The 18,169-nt window shown below is 39.9% G+C and overlaps 2 protein-coding genes across 8 annotated transcripts; both read left to right on the forward strand.

Moving 5' to 3' along the window:
- Positions 1 to 203: 203 nt before the first annotated feature.
- LOC116256860 (uncharacterized) lies at positions 204 to 5,457 on the forward strand. Of its 7 annotated transcripts, XM_031633383.2 has the most exons (6): positions 204 to 603; positions 703 to 777; positions 863 to 920; positions 2,532 to 2,740; positions 4,660 to 4,775; positions 4,906 to 5,457. In XM_031633383.2, exons 4-6 carry the CDS (start codon positions 2,636 to 2,638, stop codon positions 5,315 to 5,317), a joined length of 633 nt encoding a protein of 210 aa, XP_031489243.1. In that variant the 5' UTR covers positions 204 to 603; positions 703 to 777; positions 863 to 920; positions 2,532 to 2,635; the 3' UTR covers positions 5,318 to 5,457. The 7 variants fall into 7 exon arrangements, with proteins under 7 accessions (XP_031489243.1, XP_031489245.1, XP_049934491.1 ...); XM_031633385.2 differs by lacking the exon at positions 863 to 920; XM_050078534.1 differs by lacking the exon at positions 703 to 777 and having other exon boundaries at positions 204 to 384; positions 836 to 920.
- Positions 5,458 to 6,823: 1,366 nt separating this feature from the next.
- LOC116256387 (probable LRR receptor-like serine/threonine-protein kinase At2g28960) lies at positions 6,824 to 17,172 on the forward strand. The gene is made up of 13 exons (XM_031632745.2): positions 6,824 to 6,972; positions 10,840 to 11,374; positions 12,001 to 12,479; positions 12,563 to 12,695; positions 13,807 to 13,875; positions 13,960 to 14,031; positions 14,198 to 14,272; positions 14,350 to 14,519; positions 14,971 to 15,182; positions 15,263 to 15,389; positions 15,903 to 15,971; positions 16,084 to 16,336; positions 16,536 to 17,172. Exons 1-13 carry the CDS (start codon positions 6,843 to 6,845, stop codon positions 16,963 to 16,965), a joined length of 2,754 nt encoding a protein of 917 aa, XP_031488605.1. The 5' UTR covers positions 6,824 to 6,842; the 3' UTR covers positions 16,966 to 17,172.
- Positions 17,173 to 18,169: the final 997 nt, after the last annotated feature.

Here is an 18,169-nt window from a genome sequence, read left to right on the forward strand (position 1 = left end):
GGAAATTAGAAGCTGTCGCCAACTTGAACTTGTTCCAAAAAAATCAACTCGTTTATAAACGAGTCGAGCCACTTATACTCCAAACATTAAATGAGTTGTAAGAACTCGACTCGTTTATGCTGACTCGGTTGGACTACTAAAAATGGTTTCACCTAATTATATAAACGGGATGACCGAACCACCAAAACCGATTCACTGATTTCTGTGTTTAACCCTTTCGTTTCGTCTTTTTTCTCTCTCTCCCACACACGGTGACGGGTCGGCCACGGCCACACCTCAACGCCGGTCTCTCTCCTCTCTACCACCCATACCGACTCACCGCCGCACAAGCCGTGACCACCAACCACCATCCGTCCGGCCGAGTCCGGCCACTACACTACACTGGTTAGTCTCTATTCTCGCCTTTCCCTGAAACCCTATCGTTCTCCGCCGATACAGATCTAGGGTTTTGCCGCTTCGCTGCCCTTCAGCCGCAACGGCTTCACGGTCTTCGACTCCAAGGGCAACCATCTCATCCGAGTGGACAATTACGCCTCCGACCACAAGGGCGAGTTGTTGCTTATGGAGGCATCCGGCCACCCGCTCCTCACCCTCCGCCGAAAGGTTGGATACCGGCACCCCATCTCTCTCTCTCCCTCTCTTTCGATGCATTAATGGAGTCTCACTCACCGACATCCATCTCCTGTTTTTTGGTTTGTGCAGCGGCTGAGATGAGCTGAGCCTGGGGGAGCAGTGACAGGTGTTCGAAGGGGATGATGGTGCCCGGGCTCGTAGACGGTGTGTCTCTTTCGCTCTCTCTTTCTCTCTTATATGGTTTTCCATCTTCTTGATGTAGGTTCGAGGTTTGAATATGAATGTGTAGGCTCCAGAGAGGTTTGAAGAGGAAGCCGATGGCATTGATCAAGAAACCGCGCAAAGCGGTAATCAATCTCTTTCTTAAATTTTATTTGTTTTGAGAAACATTCTTCGGGTTGCGTTTGAATTGGAGCTTTTACACATAATTGGTTTTCATGGTGGATTTTGTTTGCCTGCATTTGCATTTTACCCTTTTTAGTTGGACCATAGAATTTGCTTTGATGTCGTAAATGAGTTACACGAGTTGACGAAATTATTTTTGACATTTTCACTCCATATATATATTTTTCATTTTTCTTACTTTTTATTTTTAACATAGTTTAAAATATTTTAAAATACTTTTAAAATTCCATAACGTTGAAAAACAGGGAGATGATATTTATCAGCCGATACACCATCGTAGCGCCGATATAAAATCCTCTTGAACAAATTGGGGAGATTAGCAAAATCTTTTTTTTTTTTGGCTAGAGAGTAGAGAATTACGAGTCTGTTCGGTAGCTTTTAGGGGAAATTTTTATCCCTGGGTGCCTATTTCTTATGAGCAGAAAGGTTGTGGATCTCAATTGCGAGTTAGATCCAGGTTTTCTATGGACTCTCCGAAATTTTGGTCTATGAATGACTCTTCATGGTCTACTGGACCTCAGTCCGGACCTTATCAGAATCAAGTCTAGCACCGGCAAGATTGGCCCTATTGGCATCGTAGGTCGTGGACGAGTGTGCGCCCTTGCAGGTCTCCCATCTGTTCTCCACCCTTCTCCCCTTCTGCTTATTGCTACCGACGCGCTTTGGTCAAGTGGCCATGCTCATCAAGGTCCTCTCTCTCTTTCTCTCTCGTATTTTCGTTTACCTGCTTGATTCTCCTGCTATAGAGAGTTCGTTGTGAAGAGACAGAGAGCGGTAAATGATTGGTGGAATCAGAAAGGGTAGTTATTTCGGGATCGAATGAAAAAACAAAGGTAATAGAGACTGGTTATCAGATGGACGGATAAGAATAAGGATTTATGGAGGAATTGCTGAAAGAACACGCGAACGAAACCAAGAAGAAGACAACGCGATTTGGGAGGCGTTTGAGATTGATATATAAGGCGTTTGAGGAGCGGATTCCTATTGCTGCTGGGGCTGCTGGGTTGCTATTTATCAATTGGTGATAGAGAGGAAACTGTCTTATCAGTTGGGTTTTGTATGCTGTAAATCTGTAGCATCACTATATGACTATAAGTTGCTTCAATTCCGGGATGCCTGATTCTAATATTCACTAATGTGGTACTTTCCACTTTCCACGCAGGGCGTGTTTGGATCACCCAGTGATAGAAATTTAACCCTTGAGATTTTTGCTTGTGATCCAAAGGACAGGTCCCCAATTGGTCCCGGGTTGGTGAACAAGTGGGTGCATCCGAATGTGTGTCTGGACTTTGGATTCAGTGAAAGTCCCACTAATTTCCATGACATTCTTTGGCCTTCTGTTTCTCTGTTTGTTTTTCTTTTTAATAAAGAAAGTCTTCCCTGGTTGGAAATCTGTGACTCCCTTCAGTAAGGGTTGAGTGAAAATGGGTTTTAGACTTTTAGTTCCCTTGAGTTGAGTTCCTCAAATCCAAGAACATCCTTATTCACATAGTTCACATTATTCATGTTAATATTCTATGTATTTTACTAAGTTGGAGCGACTTCAATTTCAGGTGAATGTTCAGCAGGCGTCAGCTAGCAACTAGTTGCAGTCAAGCCGCTTCAGGTGAACTCTGTACATGCATCAAGTAACAACTAGTTGCAGCGAAGCAGCTTGATGGGTCCTCCTGTGGTGACACCTGAAGAAGTGTTGGAGACACTAATGAATGATGGGACGATTGATGCAATCAGATCGAAGATAATTAATCAGCTTAAAGCTAATGTAAGTCTGCCTAATTCCTGCTTATGTTAATGTGATTTCTGGAAAGCGGTAGAGAAATTTTCAACACGTTCTTTCCTCATTGACAATCCTATGTACTTCATCGTCAATGAACTTTCTTTCTCCACATTAAGCAATTGTTCATCAAAACATTGAAGAGATGTTGGGAAGGCGGCATCTTAACAACTTCTCTTCATTTTGTCTTTCTAAGTGAAATTGCTTAATTTCATATCGAAACGTGTTGTCGAGCTTCTAATTACGCCTGCAAGTATATCTTTTACTGTCAGCTTTTCTCGATCTGTTATTTCTATGTAAACTATTGTAAGTCTGGAAGGCATTCTAGTCCGTGATGCTCTCAAATTTTCAGTACGATTATATTTTCATCTTCATTTGATCCTGCTTACAAAATGTTTGATGACACATTAAATACTAATTCATGGAATCATGGTGCTTGAGGCGTGGTTTATGCAGAGAGACATATCATGTTGGTTTGAACGACTACCATAACTATACATCGTTGAGATCCTTCTGTTGTGATTCTTGATACGCATAACCATACCTATTCTGTGTGCCTTTGCCTTTCCATGTACTACATTATTTCAATTTCCTTTTGGAAAGTTCATAAAACCATTGAAATATGTTAACCTAGGATCGTCTTGGGGATATGTATACCACTTTTAGTAAAAAGCAGCTCTCCAAAACCTGGAGCATACCAGGTCCATGCTATATAAAAATTACGTTCAGGATGCCTAATGCAGTTTATGTTTCTTACACCAAACGTTCTGAGTGCAGGCAAGTGTAGGCATGCATTGGTAATTTGGTGTGCAGATACAACTTTTGACTTTTTGAAAGAATATATGATGACACCCAAGTTCATGGTTATTTGTTAAGATGGCTGACCTGGTTTCTTATGCCTGTTTTTTTTTGTTATGTTATAATTGTCTGTTAAATAGTTAATTATCTTTGTTGTGGAAACCTTTTTCATCTTGGTTTTAGATATTGTGGCGCCTTTAGCTTAAGACTTAAGAGCATATTGGGTGTCAATTTTAACAGTGGAACACTCTTTAGTCCCATCCTTAAACTTCCTTTCACTTACCAGGACATGTTTTCATTTGATAGGTACGGTATGCATCCAAGCCGGACCATACAATTGTTATTTTCCCATGACTTGCAGTTCCAGTGTTTTTTTATGGTTGAAAGGTCAACGCTGATTTTCTTGTCTGACAGAGATGTATATATAGGAAGGAATGCCTAGAATAGGGATTGTGTGGGGTTAGGCTAGTCTGGACATCAATTGTTATTTCCTGAACTTATAGGCTTGTGGTAATGAATGTTTGAATATGTTTCTGGTTTTGTATGATCATTTTTTATAATTTTGGTACTTGTACTTCCACGGTGGGTCTGCCAGATTCAGTATTTCATAATCTATTCCCCGTTTCTAGTGTAATATCATAGAGATGGGTCTGCTGTGAAATTTGAAGGGTTTCTCATTATCTCAAATTCATCATCGCTTTGCTTTTCTGATATTAACTTCAAAGCAATCTGTTCTTTGAGTTGCCTTGCTCATACTTAACAAGCCTTTATAAAATTTGGTCCTGTTCTAAAAGAAATGCTGCCTTGTGTAAGGCCTTTAGGAGCTTTAAAAATCGCAAAACTGAACAAGAGAAAGGTAGAACAGCTTGATGTTAACTTGGTTCATGGCTGAAATCTGTTAATTTTCTACTTTAGTGGTTTCGTGGTGCAGAAGTCTATTGTTTTCTCTTGATTTTTTTTTTTTTTTTTTTTTTTTGTTGTCTGTATGTGTTGGCTGTGAGTGCGTGCACAATTATTTGCTTGTACTGCTCAGACGTATTGGATGGATATGCCTTCCTATGAACGTGTCTTTCAAACATGCTCATCTGGCTCGCACATTGTGTCTGCAGGAAGAGCTGAAAAATACAACCATCTCCATGGTTGAGCAAAGCAAAGTTCTGAATACCCCTGGAGCAGAGAAACAGACAAAGAGGGAGCTTTTTGATGCTATCAGGCGTGAACTTGAGTAAGTTATTCTTAGACAATGTCTTCTGCTGTAACACTTTCTCCTGTAATAGAAATTCTAGTAGTATGTACACCAGAGAGTAATTATTTTCTTCCAGAATGCCCTTATCTAAGGTTCTGTCTTATTTCAGGGCACCTGTGCTTGAGAAAGCCTCCAAAGCAGTTTGGGAGTTGATTCTAGATAACAGCGGCTTAGGGAAAGAGATTACAGCAACTGTAGAAAAGGTCTATTACAGATTGAGTGGTCAGGAGCCACCTCCACCACCACCTCCACTGCCACCACCACCTCCACTGCCACCATTACCACAGCAACCACCGCCACCTCCACTGCCACCACTACCACAGCAACCACCGCCACCTCCACCGCAGCCACCTGCAAATGGCACCCATGTGGAAAGAAACAACTCCTTGACACCGTTAAAGAAAAGAAATTTTGCACAAATGAGCGCACAGGGGGTGGGAGAGGGCATAAATGGCAGCAGCTCGGCTCCTCCTACATCTGAGGTCTCGAGTGGAAGCCATTCTTCAATTTCGAGACCCTAAACCTTTAGCATTTTCTGTCAGTGTAGTTGTGCATGGCTAGTTGAAGATGGATATGACATATAACTAAGTTACTAACTGTTAACGATTTGTTGGTGCTTAACTCTAGTTGCGGAATTTAATCTGTGCTGAATCTTGCTTCATTTCTAGTATCCATGGATACTGTTAATTCTAGCATATAACAGCAACAAGACCGAATATCAGGATTCTAGGCTCTAATGCCAACCGTTTTTCAAGAATCAGAACTTTCTAGTAGCCAAATGTAAGGAGGGACTCCTTTTTCTGCCGGCGATGAATTTTACCAAATGAAAAGAATGACTCTTCCACTTTAACCTGTAAAAATTTCTTTGTCTTGTGGCAAGGTGGCAAGAACATATAAGCAGTGAGCGTATTTGGGAAAACGGAATTGCCTCCCAAGGGCTGCCAATTGTGAGAAAAGCATCTCATAGCAATCTTCACTTATCATGCATTCTTGTAAACTTAAAATGTTCAAGAAAAAACAAGTTGCACCTAGAGATGCTCGACTTTTTTTGTTATTTTTTATTTTTAATCTGTACTTCCGCTATAAAATACATGAACAAATTTCTTCTATTCATGAAATGCCTCCTAAAATAAGGAACCCGTTTAGCTTGAACAACGAAAACCTCGAAACTGTATATAATTTTAAAAAATAAATTATTTCTGTTAAATAATATTGAAATGTCAATTTTATGGAAAGCATCAAGAGTTTTTTTTTATTATAAATGGACAAAGAAATAAACACCTTCCTTTATGTAATATTTGAATGCATAACAGTTTTAGTAATTCTGATCATAAAAAATTAGTTGTGCGCATTCTGTTTTATGTATATTAAGTGTAAAATGAAAATTTTCATATAATGTAGCAGAAAAAAATAGTTATTCTGAAAGAAAAGAACTCTTTGCAAAAGCAATAGAAGGCAGGATAAAATATTATCTAGAATTTCAATTATATGCCGCATGTCCTAAGTTTGAGCCTTACTATTCTTTTCTTTGATGGACAATAATCTTTTTTTAATTAAACTGAAGCAGTCGTTTTCCCGCAAACAGATAGACCATTTTTTTTTCCAGGTTAATCACGACTTTAAAATGGTCAAGTCATGAACCTCAAGTGAATGCCAATTACAAGTTTTGCTAATTCATTTTAGTGGATTCTACGGGTATTGGATCAAATGCTCCTCGAGAAGGACCAGAAACCTGCGGAAAAAGGGAAAGTTATTCTCTTTTAAAGGTATGAGATCCTTGTGTGTGCGTGTGTGTGTGTGTTTGTTTTTTAATTATCATTTGTAATCCAATGTGTAACTCTAATATGCGTCTTGCTTGTACCATTTCAATTTCAGCTCATTATTTCTTGGACATCACTTTCGTTTCGTTAGGTGAATGTGGGGCCTGAGATATTAGAATCTTATTGATTGTGTCACTCTTTCTGTTCATCTTCTTTGTATAAATCTGGAAATACCACACCCACTTGAACTCCTCCCGCACTCTCTCCTCTGTGAAGTCGGCAGCAAATGTGGAACCGCTCGAACTCGTCGACAGCGCAATGGTGGAGGTATTTTCTTCAACTGGTGATGGCGAACTCCATCAGAGCTCTTCTGCCACTGATTTTGACTATTTCTGCCGTCTCTGCATCGGACCAGCGTAAGCATCTTCTCCCACATTTCTTGCTTCAACTTCTTGCTGAAACGCCGTTTGTTTTTTCCATAGCTTAATTGGTAACGTAAGTAGGCACTTATGAATCCTCTATGGCTCTACTTAAAAATCTCCTTGAATAATGGGATTTCCTCCTGCTCACTGGAAACAAAAAAGAAAAAATTGTACTAGTATATGTAAACATAGTTGATTAAAATGAAGAAGTATTATTTGCCTATTCGAAAACGAAGGAAAAATTGATAAACCAAAGTTATAAAGTAATTCGAGTAGATGTAGACGACACATATATAACTTCCCTTCTCTCTCGTCACTTCATCTTCAACATACATACAATTTGGTGGCTCTTGGCTTTCATGATGGCCGGAGAACCCAGATCAGAGCGAGAGCCCTCGAGAATGCTTTTGTCATAAAATGTAAGGGGAGTATAGATCAGAGACCAAGAAGGAAATCAATGAGAACAGCTGTTCGTATATATAATAAAAGAGAAGAAGAAGCGAGGTCATTGCAACTACCCAATCACGTGGCACGAGACCCGTCACAACTGTTGCAATTGGACAATTGGATGATCAATGTACATTTATTTTGTTGTATTTTATGTTTGAAGTGCCGTTACTTGCAAGAGGAAGATATGGGTAGGGTTGAACATGGTCCTAATTGAGTTCGAGCTAGGCCAGGTAGAACCAAACATGGTCCTAGTTGAGTTGGAGCTAGGCCAGGTAGAGCCAAACATGGTCCTAGTTGAGTTGGAGCTAGGCCAGGTAGAGCCAAACATGGTCCTAGTTGAGTTGGAGCTAGGCCAGGTAGAGCCAAATACCAACATATCTAATCGACTTTTACTTATCATGCTTGAGCTCAACTTTAATTATGCATTTTTAGAGTTCCACTCGACTCGTAAGCACATTTGTTTGATTTTCAAACAACCAACAAAAAAGTTGCCGCCAACTTCAAAATGGAGGCACATAAATTATAGAGGAGAGATTGAAAAGAAAGGGAGAGAAGAGAAACCATGAAGAAGAAGAAAAAGTAATTAATGTGTGGGAGAGAGTGGAAACATTAATGTCATCGGTAATAAAGGAAGTGAGAGAACTAATAATGTCAACCATCCTCCTGCCTTCAATGTGTGCGAGAGTGGCAGAGAGAAATAATGTTAGCCCCATCTGGATTCATGACTTGCAGTCCATTAAGTCCCTCGGCACATCCTTTAGTCAAAACCAGGAACAATTCAAGCTCCCTTCAGCCAAATTGCCCCGACCTCGTCCCTGCAATCGGACCGAGCATCAATCTCTTGGTCTATATTAAGATGAGGATATCTTTTATGTCAGGAGCGATTCACAAAACACCTGATCTACTTTTCCACCTGACTGCAGTGGAACAAGATGTGCAGATTCATTTCTAAAGCATCTACAAGCCTTTGTTTTTCTTACTGACCAAGGTAGGCAACCTCTCGTTGGCTGCCGAATGGACGGACCCTCATGCCTTCATTGTCACTGTGAAATGAAGGGGTAATCGAATAGTGGAAGCAGTCATGGTACAAGACAGAGGTAGATATAGAGATGTGAAGCAAATTTGGATCACAATAGAGTCATCTTTTTTGGGGCACTAGTTTTTTGCAGAAAGGAGAAGAGTTGAATGTTTTCCTTAACAACAGGGGATGGCAGAGACGGTTGAGGGAAAAAACTGAAGGACGACGGAAGTGGCTTATTATATGAAGTGAGCTGGAATGATGGAGATCTTTTTATCACTATTCAGTATGACGCTTTTCCCCTAGAGATTGGAACAATGCTACATGGTATTAGATTTAGATGACAGATATGAATATGGTATTAGATGAACGGGCAGGAGTTTAATGCATGCTTAATGGAGTCGGTAACAGTCCTTTTTTTTTAGTTTTTTATTTTATTGGTTACTGGAGCAGTGGTTTTGTGCTTCCAGGTCTTTAACGATGGTTTTTTGGACGTTCTGCATCTCTCTTTCTGGTTTTTTATATCCCCTCCCCACTTCCTCTGACCCATGTTTTCTGCTGTACATATAACTTTTTGTGAATAAAAGTGGGTACTTTACCCAGACCTTAAATTGTCACTTCGATTTAAGTGTAGTAAAGCAAACGGATCTTCTGTGCATAGTTTCCGCTTCATTAGAAGTCGTCATTCCTTTGCTTTGCTCACATTTGAATCCGAATTACGAACATCCAATAAGGTCTGTTAAAAGGGTACATCCGATTCGAATTCATTACTTGAAATTTCTGCTTGGATGGCCAGACCCCTTTTCTACTTATAAATTGGTAGTAGAAGATGGCTGTAAGATGTAACTAAACTGTTGACGGTTTTATGGTGCTTAGTTGTAGCCGCGAAGTTTTTATTGTTTGCAGTTCTAGCATCCATGAATAGTGTTCTATCTATCATATATAGTGGGACTGGTCACTGGAGTTAGAGAACTGTGTCTGTTTCCATTTTTTTTCTGCCCATGATGAATTTCACAAGAAGAGAAATTTCGTAACCTAAGAAAAATATATATTGGTCGTTTGGGAAGAAAATTTTAGTTATGAGCTCCCTTTGGGAAAAGAAAAAAACTCTCCAAGTGCTACCAATTACGGATCTTGTTGGATCACATCTGCAGCTGGGATCATACTGAATAGACTTTTTCATTTTTCTTTTCTGGTATATATTCTCAAGATTTTGCTCAAGAATCTCAAATTCTAAATTGCTAAATGGAAGCAAGAAAATGGTAACAAATGCGCAAGTAGAACTGATAATTCGGAATTCTATGCCGCTAGCCACTTGATTGCTCATCATAGTTTAGGATCAGGTGTGAAAGTATTCAAGAACTCGGGTATTTGGAAAACTTTAAAAATATGAACTTGTTCTTCAAAATTTTCATAAAAGTGATGCATATTCATAAAAAAGTTTGTAAAACAAATGTATCCCTTTGTAACATGTAAAATTTGCATTAATCCTTTATGAGTTAAAAACCAATATTTTTGTTGTATAAAAAAAAACTAAATCTTATATATATATATATATATATATATATATATATATATATATATATATATATATATATATATATATGTGTATATATATATAATAGAATTCGGAAATATCATGTCTCTAGACTGCTAAAAGTTAGAAATTAATTTGAAATTGAAATCCTCATGAATCATTGCTGAAAAACAATATAAATTGTTACTGCATCATAAAACTGTCACTAATACTCATGTGATGGCTAGTTTTTAGGGACAAAAAATCCATCCCACACACACATACAAAGAATCCCCCCTCCCCCGCCTTCTCTGTTCTCTCTTTCTTTGTTTCTTATTTTTATCCATCCGGGGCTCCCTGCCTCCGCCCTTGCTCCACCAGCATATCAGCTCATCGCCTCTCCCAAACCCTCACATGTTCTGAAAAAAAAAGAAAGAACAAAAATTATGCTTATCTTTTTAAATATTGTTTCCCCTGGACAATGTTTGAAAATAATATACAACAACTCTTCCATTGTTTCCTCATTTCGGTCGCCATTAAAATCATTTGATCTGTTTTCTATATAAGATCCAGATAAAAGGCTGAGGTGAGCGAATATTTCAAATGTTTTAGCCGGAACCGCTCTCTGGTAGACGGCCCTCTATGCGCATGCTGGGTGTCCAACTCTTGGCAAATTGACATAATAGGATTTCGAAGAAAAAATTGTTCACCATGCAATTAACTGAGTTTGAATCGCACAACAGCAAGATGACCTATTTCACTTTCTGATATCCAGAAACAGCTTCTACAGAACGAATAAATTGTATGGGGAAGCCATAAAATAGATTCTTTGTAGTACTATTCACATGTTCATTCCTCGATTTGCCGAAATTTGCAGTGCCTTTGAACGTTGACTGCGGAACCACCGGCAGTAGGACGGGCTTCTTGAACATGACTTGGGTAGGTGATGAGCAGTATGTAAAGTCGGGCCAATCTGCGAAGGTGCGGATCGACGATTCGGTCATACTGCCGCTCACCACTCTCCGGTACTTTCCTGATCAGAGAAAGAACTGCTACTCCTTCCCTGGCGTGGGCCAAGGCACGAAGATCCTTGTTCGCGCTTTGTTTTACTATGGCAACTACGACGGCTTGTCCTCCCCACCAACATTTAATCTTCTTTTGAACGGGAACCACTGGTCGTTGGTGTTTCTTTCGGGAGACAATGATTCTGCACTCTTTGAGGCGGTTCATGTCACCAAAGTTGATGATGTTAGTGTCTGTTTGGCTCGAACCAAGCCCAACGACGTTCCCTTCATCAACTCTCTTGAACTAAAGAAGCTGGAAGGAGACATGTATGCTTCCATGAACACCGACCGGCCACTGTACCTCATGGGCAGATATGCCTATGCATCGCCATCAACAACCGTTGTGAGGTATGCGTTGTCATTGATTTGCATATTTTCCTAGAGATATTTACGAATATTGTCTGTATGTGTGAGATTGGCCTTTTTTTTTTTTTCAATCAGAGCAAAAAATCTAGACTGGAATTTTCTTATGGACTTGAGTTTTGCACGAGCAATGAAGTGATAAAATCAGGGCCCGTCCCGGCTACAGCGACTCATTCAATGTGCCCATAAAATGAGAATTAATATAAAAATTTGAGAACAAGAAGTCCGCTAGAGGACAAAAAAGGGGTTTTGCTTGCATGTGGATTAATCTAAAGTTTCACTAATAACTTTATCTCTCCTTTTATCTTCAAAATGGTTCCACCCAATTATTCCTAACCTTTTTATATATATATTTTCCCTTCATTTCGAGAAAGGAAATGAATGAAAAGAGATAGATAAGCCTTCTAAACATGGTGAAAATTTTAAATAAGTTAATGAGAACTCCTCATAAAATATATAATGTAGATAATAAAAATTTGGGTAATCATCTACGAACAATTGAATCCCAATAACTGGATCAGTCTGATCAAAGGTTCGGGTTCGATGCCCATCACAAGTCCAAGCCCAACTCTCCTGCCGCCGGTCCTAGTCTAATTAATATCTTTTTGCAGGTACCCAGATGATCCCTATGATCGACCATGGACTGCTTTTACCGACTACGAAAGTTCCGGCTTAAGTCCCCTGAGCAGGAGTTCTGACCCGAACTCCAATTTAGCAGACAGACCACCGGCTGCTGTTGTGCGGCAGGCAATTACGCCATCATCCAGTCTAGCATCTAACATGACCGTCCCCAACGCTATAGTGTCGCCGTCGCCGGTGCCTCATTACGTTACTTTTTATTTCGTGGAGATGTTGGCCAACGCCAGCAGGTCGTTCGACATCTACTTGGACGATCAGAAATTTTATGGCGAGACAATCGTTCCAAACGGGACAGTGTTGGAGATAGTGGGCTCCAACATCTCACTCTCAACTTTCTCGGTGTTCTCGCTGGTGAGAGCCAAAGGCTCCACTCTGCCCCCTTTAATAAGCGCGGCAGAGTTCTATAGGATCGGTAATGCTTGGGGCGTCGACGCAACCGACAGTTCAGACGGTATGTCCTCTCCCTCTCTCGCTATCTCCCTCTTCCTCTCTTTTACGACATCTTATTCTTTGGATGTTGGTGTTGGTTCGCAGTGAGGGCGTTGAGTGAGTTTCAGAAGAGTTATGTGCAACTCCAGCCATGGAGTGGAGATCCTTGTCTTCCCATGGGCTATGCATGGGAGTGGGTCAACTGCAGCTCTGATTCCACGCCTCGAGTTACTGCACTGTAAGTTTATAGATTTCTTCTCATAGTTATTTTAAGAAGGCATTCGTTAAGGAATTATGTTTCCTAATGTTTTTTTTTAGATTCAACAATCGGACATTCGACATGATTATACCATGCGAGCAACGTCTGTAGTGTTGTTAGAACATATGCTATGAGAACAGGAGTCCCAATGAAAGCACAATAGATAATTTTTACCAAATGAGTTCTAAAAAATTCCTCACCTTTTTTCCCTCTTTTGTCGTTTGAGTCATATGACATCATCTGCTTTTGATTCTTCTTATACCATTAAGATTCGAGAATGCCTTTGTAAAAAGTTGACAACTTATATTATTTGATTCTGTTATTAGATAAAGGGCCGGTGGGTAAAAAAAACATTTCGTTGGCCTATCTTAGGCACAAACTCGCGGTTTGCAATCCGTTATTGGATCCAACGTTGAAAATGCGTATTAAAGCTACATCCGCTCGCATGGCAAGTCCAAAAATTTCAAAAGCACAATCTTCTTTTTAACAGATGTCCCTTACCTCCTTTTTTCTTTTAACCTTCTGAGTAATTGGACAGCATTTCTTCCATGTTCTTTTGCACTACCATTCATGTAAAGGATTCTAAGGTACACACCATTAATTTGTTATCAGAGATGAACCAATAGGAAATGATATTTGAATCAGTTGGCCTGTATTGGCTTTCTTAAATACTGTTTCTAAGTTAACAGTTTAAAAACTGGTGAAAGTTTTAGAAACTAAAACATGTTCAAGTTTAGAATAACAAAAATACGGTTACATTTTGACTGTGAATGGAAACCCAAACGTAAGCATCAAAATTTGTTCGTTTTGAATGTTAGATTAATTAAGTAAAAAACGAGTAGTTTGGGGGTGGGTAAAATTAGATCCTCGTTAGACTTAAGACCCGTATTTAATTTGGTCGCAGACCTATACACTGAAGCTGACAATCATCAAAATTGCTATTTGGATCTCCTTTTTACTGGATGCGACTAAATAATCTGGACTTGGATCAGTTTCGAAATAATACTGATCTAATATTGGCATTCCTCATCGCAATCTCAAACCAATCTGACTGATCCTGTATTTCGCTCTGATCATATTCCTTTCCCAGGTTTTTGAGTGGTTATGGACTCACCGGCCCCCTTGCGGACTTCATCAACCTGACTGCTCTTCGAACAATGTAAGTGATCACTTCTAGTGCCTTCTTTAGGGATGTCACTCGTATATATGAAGTTGGTAATTGTTTTTTTATCTTGTTTGACAGTGACTTGGATAACAACAGCTTGAATGGAAGCATTCCCGAATTCCTTGGGAAACTTCCCAATCTGAAGCGGTTGTAAGTACAGAGCAGTCCTATATTTCACGAAGTTACAGCTGGCTGTCCCTCTAAGATGTTTGTTTCTAAATTTTTTGCAACTATTACAAGAGCTAAGGACTTAAGTTGAACCTTATTCACCTGCGTTTCAAATTTCAGCTGCTCACATGTGTATAATATACTGCAGAAACTTGGCAGACAATCAATTTACTGGACCACTGCCGGCATCACTTACAACTAGCAATTCAATAGTGAACCTAAAGTACGCGATCATCTGATTCATTTCTTTTCAGTCTTTTGTCAGTGCCTCTGGTGACCTTCCAAATTTTCCGCTTGTAGCATTTCAGGCAACAATATCTCAGGCAACTCAAGCGACTTTGCAAGCAGCTCAGAGAAGAAGGGTAATGTGGGTGTAATAGCTGGAGGAACCATTGGTTCGATCTTGTTCTTGTTGCTCTTGGTCATGCTTGCCATCTTCATTTTCAAGAAGCGGCCTGCCAATGCATCTGGTATAAGGCTTAGCCTGTCTCTTCCTCTCACTTTTCTAAAATTTCAGAAGATTGGATCTTATGTGTCTCCAAAAATCGGGTCGGAATATTGGATTTAAAATCATCGATCGCATTAATTTTTCAAGATATTATTGATATCGAAACATCATGTGGATTTGTACAATTTTTGGAGTTGCTCGTAGCTTAAGTAACCAGATCCAGAATTTCTCCTAGATCAGGTCGAACAGCGGTGGCTTAAATGAATAAAAGGATCTGATGTTCCCGTAATAAATTTAACTCAAGAGCGTGCAAATCGGACCTCTCCTCTTGAAAGAACCATAATAAGTTTTGGAATATGAATAATTTAAGGATCACACCTGTTGGAATAAAAAAAAAATATCATGGTCATGTTTTAGATGTTGGACTTTTATTTATACATTAATCACTAACTTTATCAACATTAATGTGCTAGCCAAGCCAACGTCGGTTCTTCTACAACCGGAGATCAAGCAGCATGGCTTCTCTCATGCTGAGATTGTGGAAATCACCAACAATTTTGAGAAAGTCCTTGGTGAAGGAGGATCCGGAAACGTCTACTATGGTCGACTTAGAAATGGCTCCGAAGTTGCTGTCAAGGTGCTAAAAGATTCACTCTCACAAGGAACCAGGGAGTTTGTAGCAGAGGTTTGTTTCCTTTTTAATTTATTACGCTTTCAGTTTATGATATGTGTTAAACGACTATGAATTGTTTGCGATCATTTTAGGCGAAGCTATTGATGACAGTTCACCACAGATTCTTAGTCTCCTTTGTTGGGTACTGTGAGGAAGGTGGAAATCTGATCCTTCTCTACGAGTACATGAGTGGTGGGAATCTAAGGCAGCTGCTCTCAGGTAGGTCACATGGGCAACTAGTCCTATATATAACTATTCCAACTATTGGTGGCCCAATGATGTGGAGATGAACCATATCATTATTGGATTTTAAGCAACTTTGATTAAACGGGGTCATGAACTGCTTCATACACATCTGTAAGCATGATCAGTGACAATAATATGAGTAGGTGCTGCAAAAAGAAGTGATTGTTGTTAATGAGTTTGCTGTTTCCATTTGCCAACAAGAAATCAAGCCACCTTAACGGAGGGATTGACTTAAGACCCTTAATTTTAAGGAGGTCAAGTACGTAATGCTTGATTTTAGCCTTTTTGGTTTTGGCATAATCTGATAGGGATGATCTGCCTAACCCAGCTTGCCTTTGGAATTAAAAAAAAAAGTATTATTTTGATCAGTTTGACGAGACCATATACACACATTAGAGAAGTCTGTAAGTTGATCAGAATAAAAATAACTTCAAACCTATTAAGTGATTGAAGTTAATACTATATACCATGATTCCTCTCTGGCAGGAAGGAGTGGCACATCTGCATTTCTTACATGGGATATCAGACTTAAGATCGCGCTGAGGGTTGCCACAGGTCCTAGTTCTCCATTATTTCCATTGCAGAGCTCTTTGTCTCATCAATTCTTTAGGGTTAATGAGCCTTTTGAATTTCTGGCAGAAACTGACCATATGTTTCTCGAGTGCAGGATTAGACTATTTACACTCGGGCTGTTATCCGCCTATCATTCACAGGGATGTGAAAACATCAAATATTCTTCTTAATGCAAAGATGGAAGCCAAAGTAGCAGATTTTGGACTGTCCAAAGCTGGCCAAAAAGAGGAAGGGGCGGATCAACCAATTGTAGTCGTCAACCCAAGCCAATATAGTTTTGACCAAAGGGACGATGTGACTCAGGTTTCAACTGCAGTTGCCGGCACACCCGGATATATTGATCCCGAGTACGTTTTTTTTTTCTTATATGCGAACATGAATCAGTTCATCCCCCGACATGGTTATCTCTCTGAACAGAGCTCAAATACAATACTATTGTTGGAGGGAGAAACTAATGTTTGGAAGCCAAAGGAATGAAAGATGGAATCCCCTTCATTGCAAAAAGAGAGAAAAAGTTTCCTAATAAGAAAGTTTCTGTGCTTGCAGGTACTACAGTACGAACCGGGTCACCAAGAAGAGCGACGTCTATAGCTTTGGTGTGGTTCTATTGGAGCTCATAACTGGACGTCCTCCAATGTTTGCCGCGTCTGGAGAGCGTTTTCATATTATTGGATGGGTCACACCAATAATAGCTAGACGGGAAATCCACAGTATTGCGGATCCTAAACTGAATGGGCAATATAATGTAAACTCCATGTGGAAAGTTGCTGATGTAGCACTGTCGTGCACCTCCGAAACAGCTGATGCGAGGCCTCGCATGATCGATGTGGTGAACCAACTGAAGAAGGCCCTCGAGGAAGAGACTTGTTATCAACAGCGGACCGATACCCCATCTTCAGAGGTTCGAAGTTCACCAACCTTTTATGAATTTTCTAGCTCATCTCTCTCTAATTCGCAGCTATCATCAGCCAGATAGTCTTCCACCAAAAAATGTCCCGCATTGTAAGAGGATTCAGCAGGCAAACAGGTCTCCTTGTTGTTTATATGATGGAACTCGTTTTTGTGTAATAAACGATTATTTCTTGCTTCTGTTTCCACGAACATGCTCAAAAGTGACTGAGCAATGAACATTTTGGTTGCATGAGGCATGCAATAATAGTACACAGTACTCTTTCTTCTCTTCTTTTATGTCCTCCTCTGTCATGTGAAAAATCCTTTCTTAATTGGATAGAATTAGGCCTTTATTTAGATGAGAGAGAGAGAGAGAGACATAGGAAAACCGTAAATGGTGTGTACCTCTAATCTTCACTCAACCTCGTGCCTTCCACTTTCACTACAAAACACCATTTAACTGTGACCAAGGGTCAGAATGAGAAGAAAGGAAAACGTGTTTTGGGTGACCGTCAAGATTGGGTTTGTGAAAAACCCAGTTTCGACAAGCATTGATAGGTCATGTGTTGCCCAAACACAAAAATCCAAGTTTCAAAAACCAACGACTATGCCTGGGAGTGGCTCAACTGCAGCTCTGACGACACGCCCCGAGTTACTGCCCTGTAAGTTTTCTTGATATCTCCTCGTGAAGATTTAAGAGGGCAATACTTGATAAGAAGACCATTACATTTTTTTAAATGTTCACATGTTCCGAATAATCATGCTTATTCTGAAGGCTTTTTGCAATGCATCACCGGATGCAACGCTGAAATGCTTCTCAAGGGCCATGAGGTCATTCGCCCAAACCGAACACGCTTCGGCCCCAGGAATGGCATGTGCACGCTGCTGCAAAATCCCTTAAATCAACTTGGATCTCGGATTTGAATTCACTTTTTTGAGAAAACTATACGCCGAAGCTGCATTAGATTACTGTTTGAATCTTCTATCTTGACCCCACAGAATGATTCTGACTTTGGGTCGATTTTAAATAGTTGACATCACTCGTCGGAAGCTCAAAATCAATCAGACTGTTTCTGTCTTTTATTCTTCGCTTCGACTTCAACTACCATTCCTTAAAATGGTGCGAGATGGAAGAATAGAAGGATGAATATGGCCTAATATCGAGAAAAAAGATCGAAGAATATGAAAATTGGCAAGAAGATGGTAATTATATTACATAAAAGTAATAAAAACTGAATATAGTGCAAGGGACTCATTCGTTAAGCGCTGGAAGCTTGAATAATCGGAAA

Source organism: Nymphaea colorata, chromosome 6 (genome assembly GCF_008831285.2).
Source record: "Nymphaea colorata isolate Beijing-Zhang1983 chromosome 6, ASM883128v2, whole genome shotgun sequence".
Classification (NCBI taxonomy): Eukaryota; Viridiplantae; Streptophyta; class Magnoliopsida; order Nymphaeales; family Nymphaeaceae; genus Nymphaea; species Nymphaea colorata.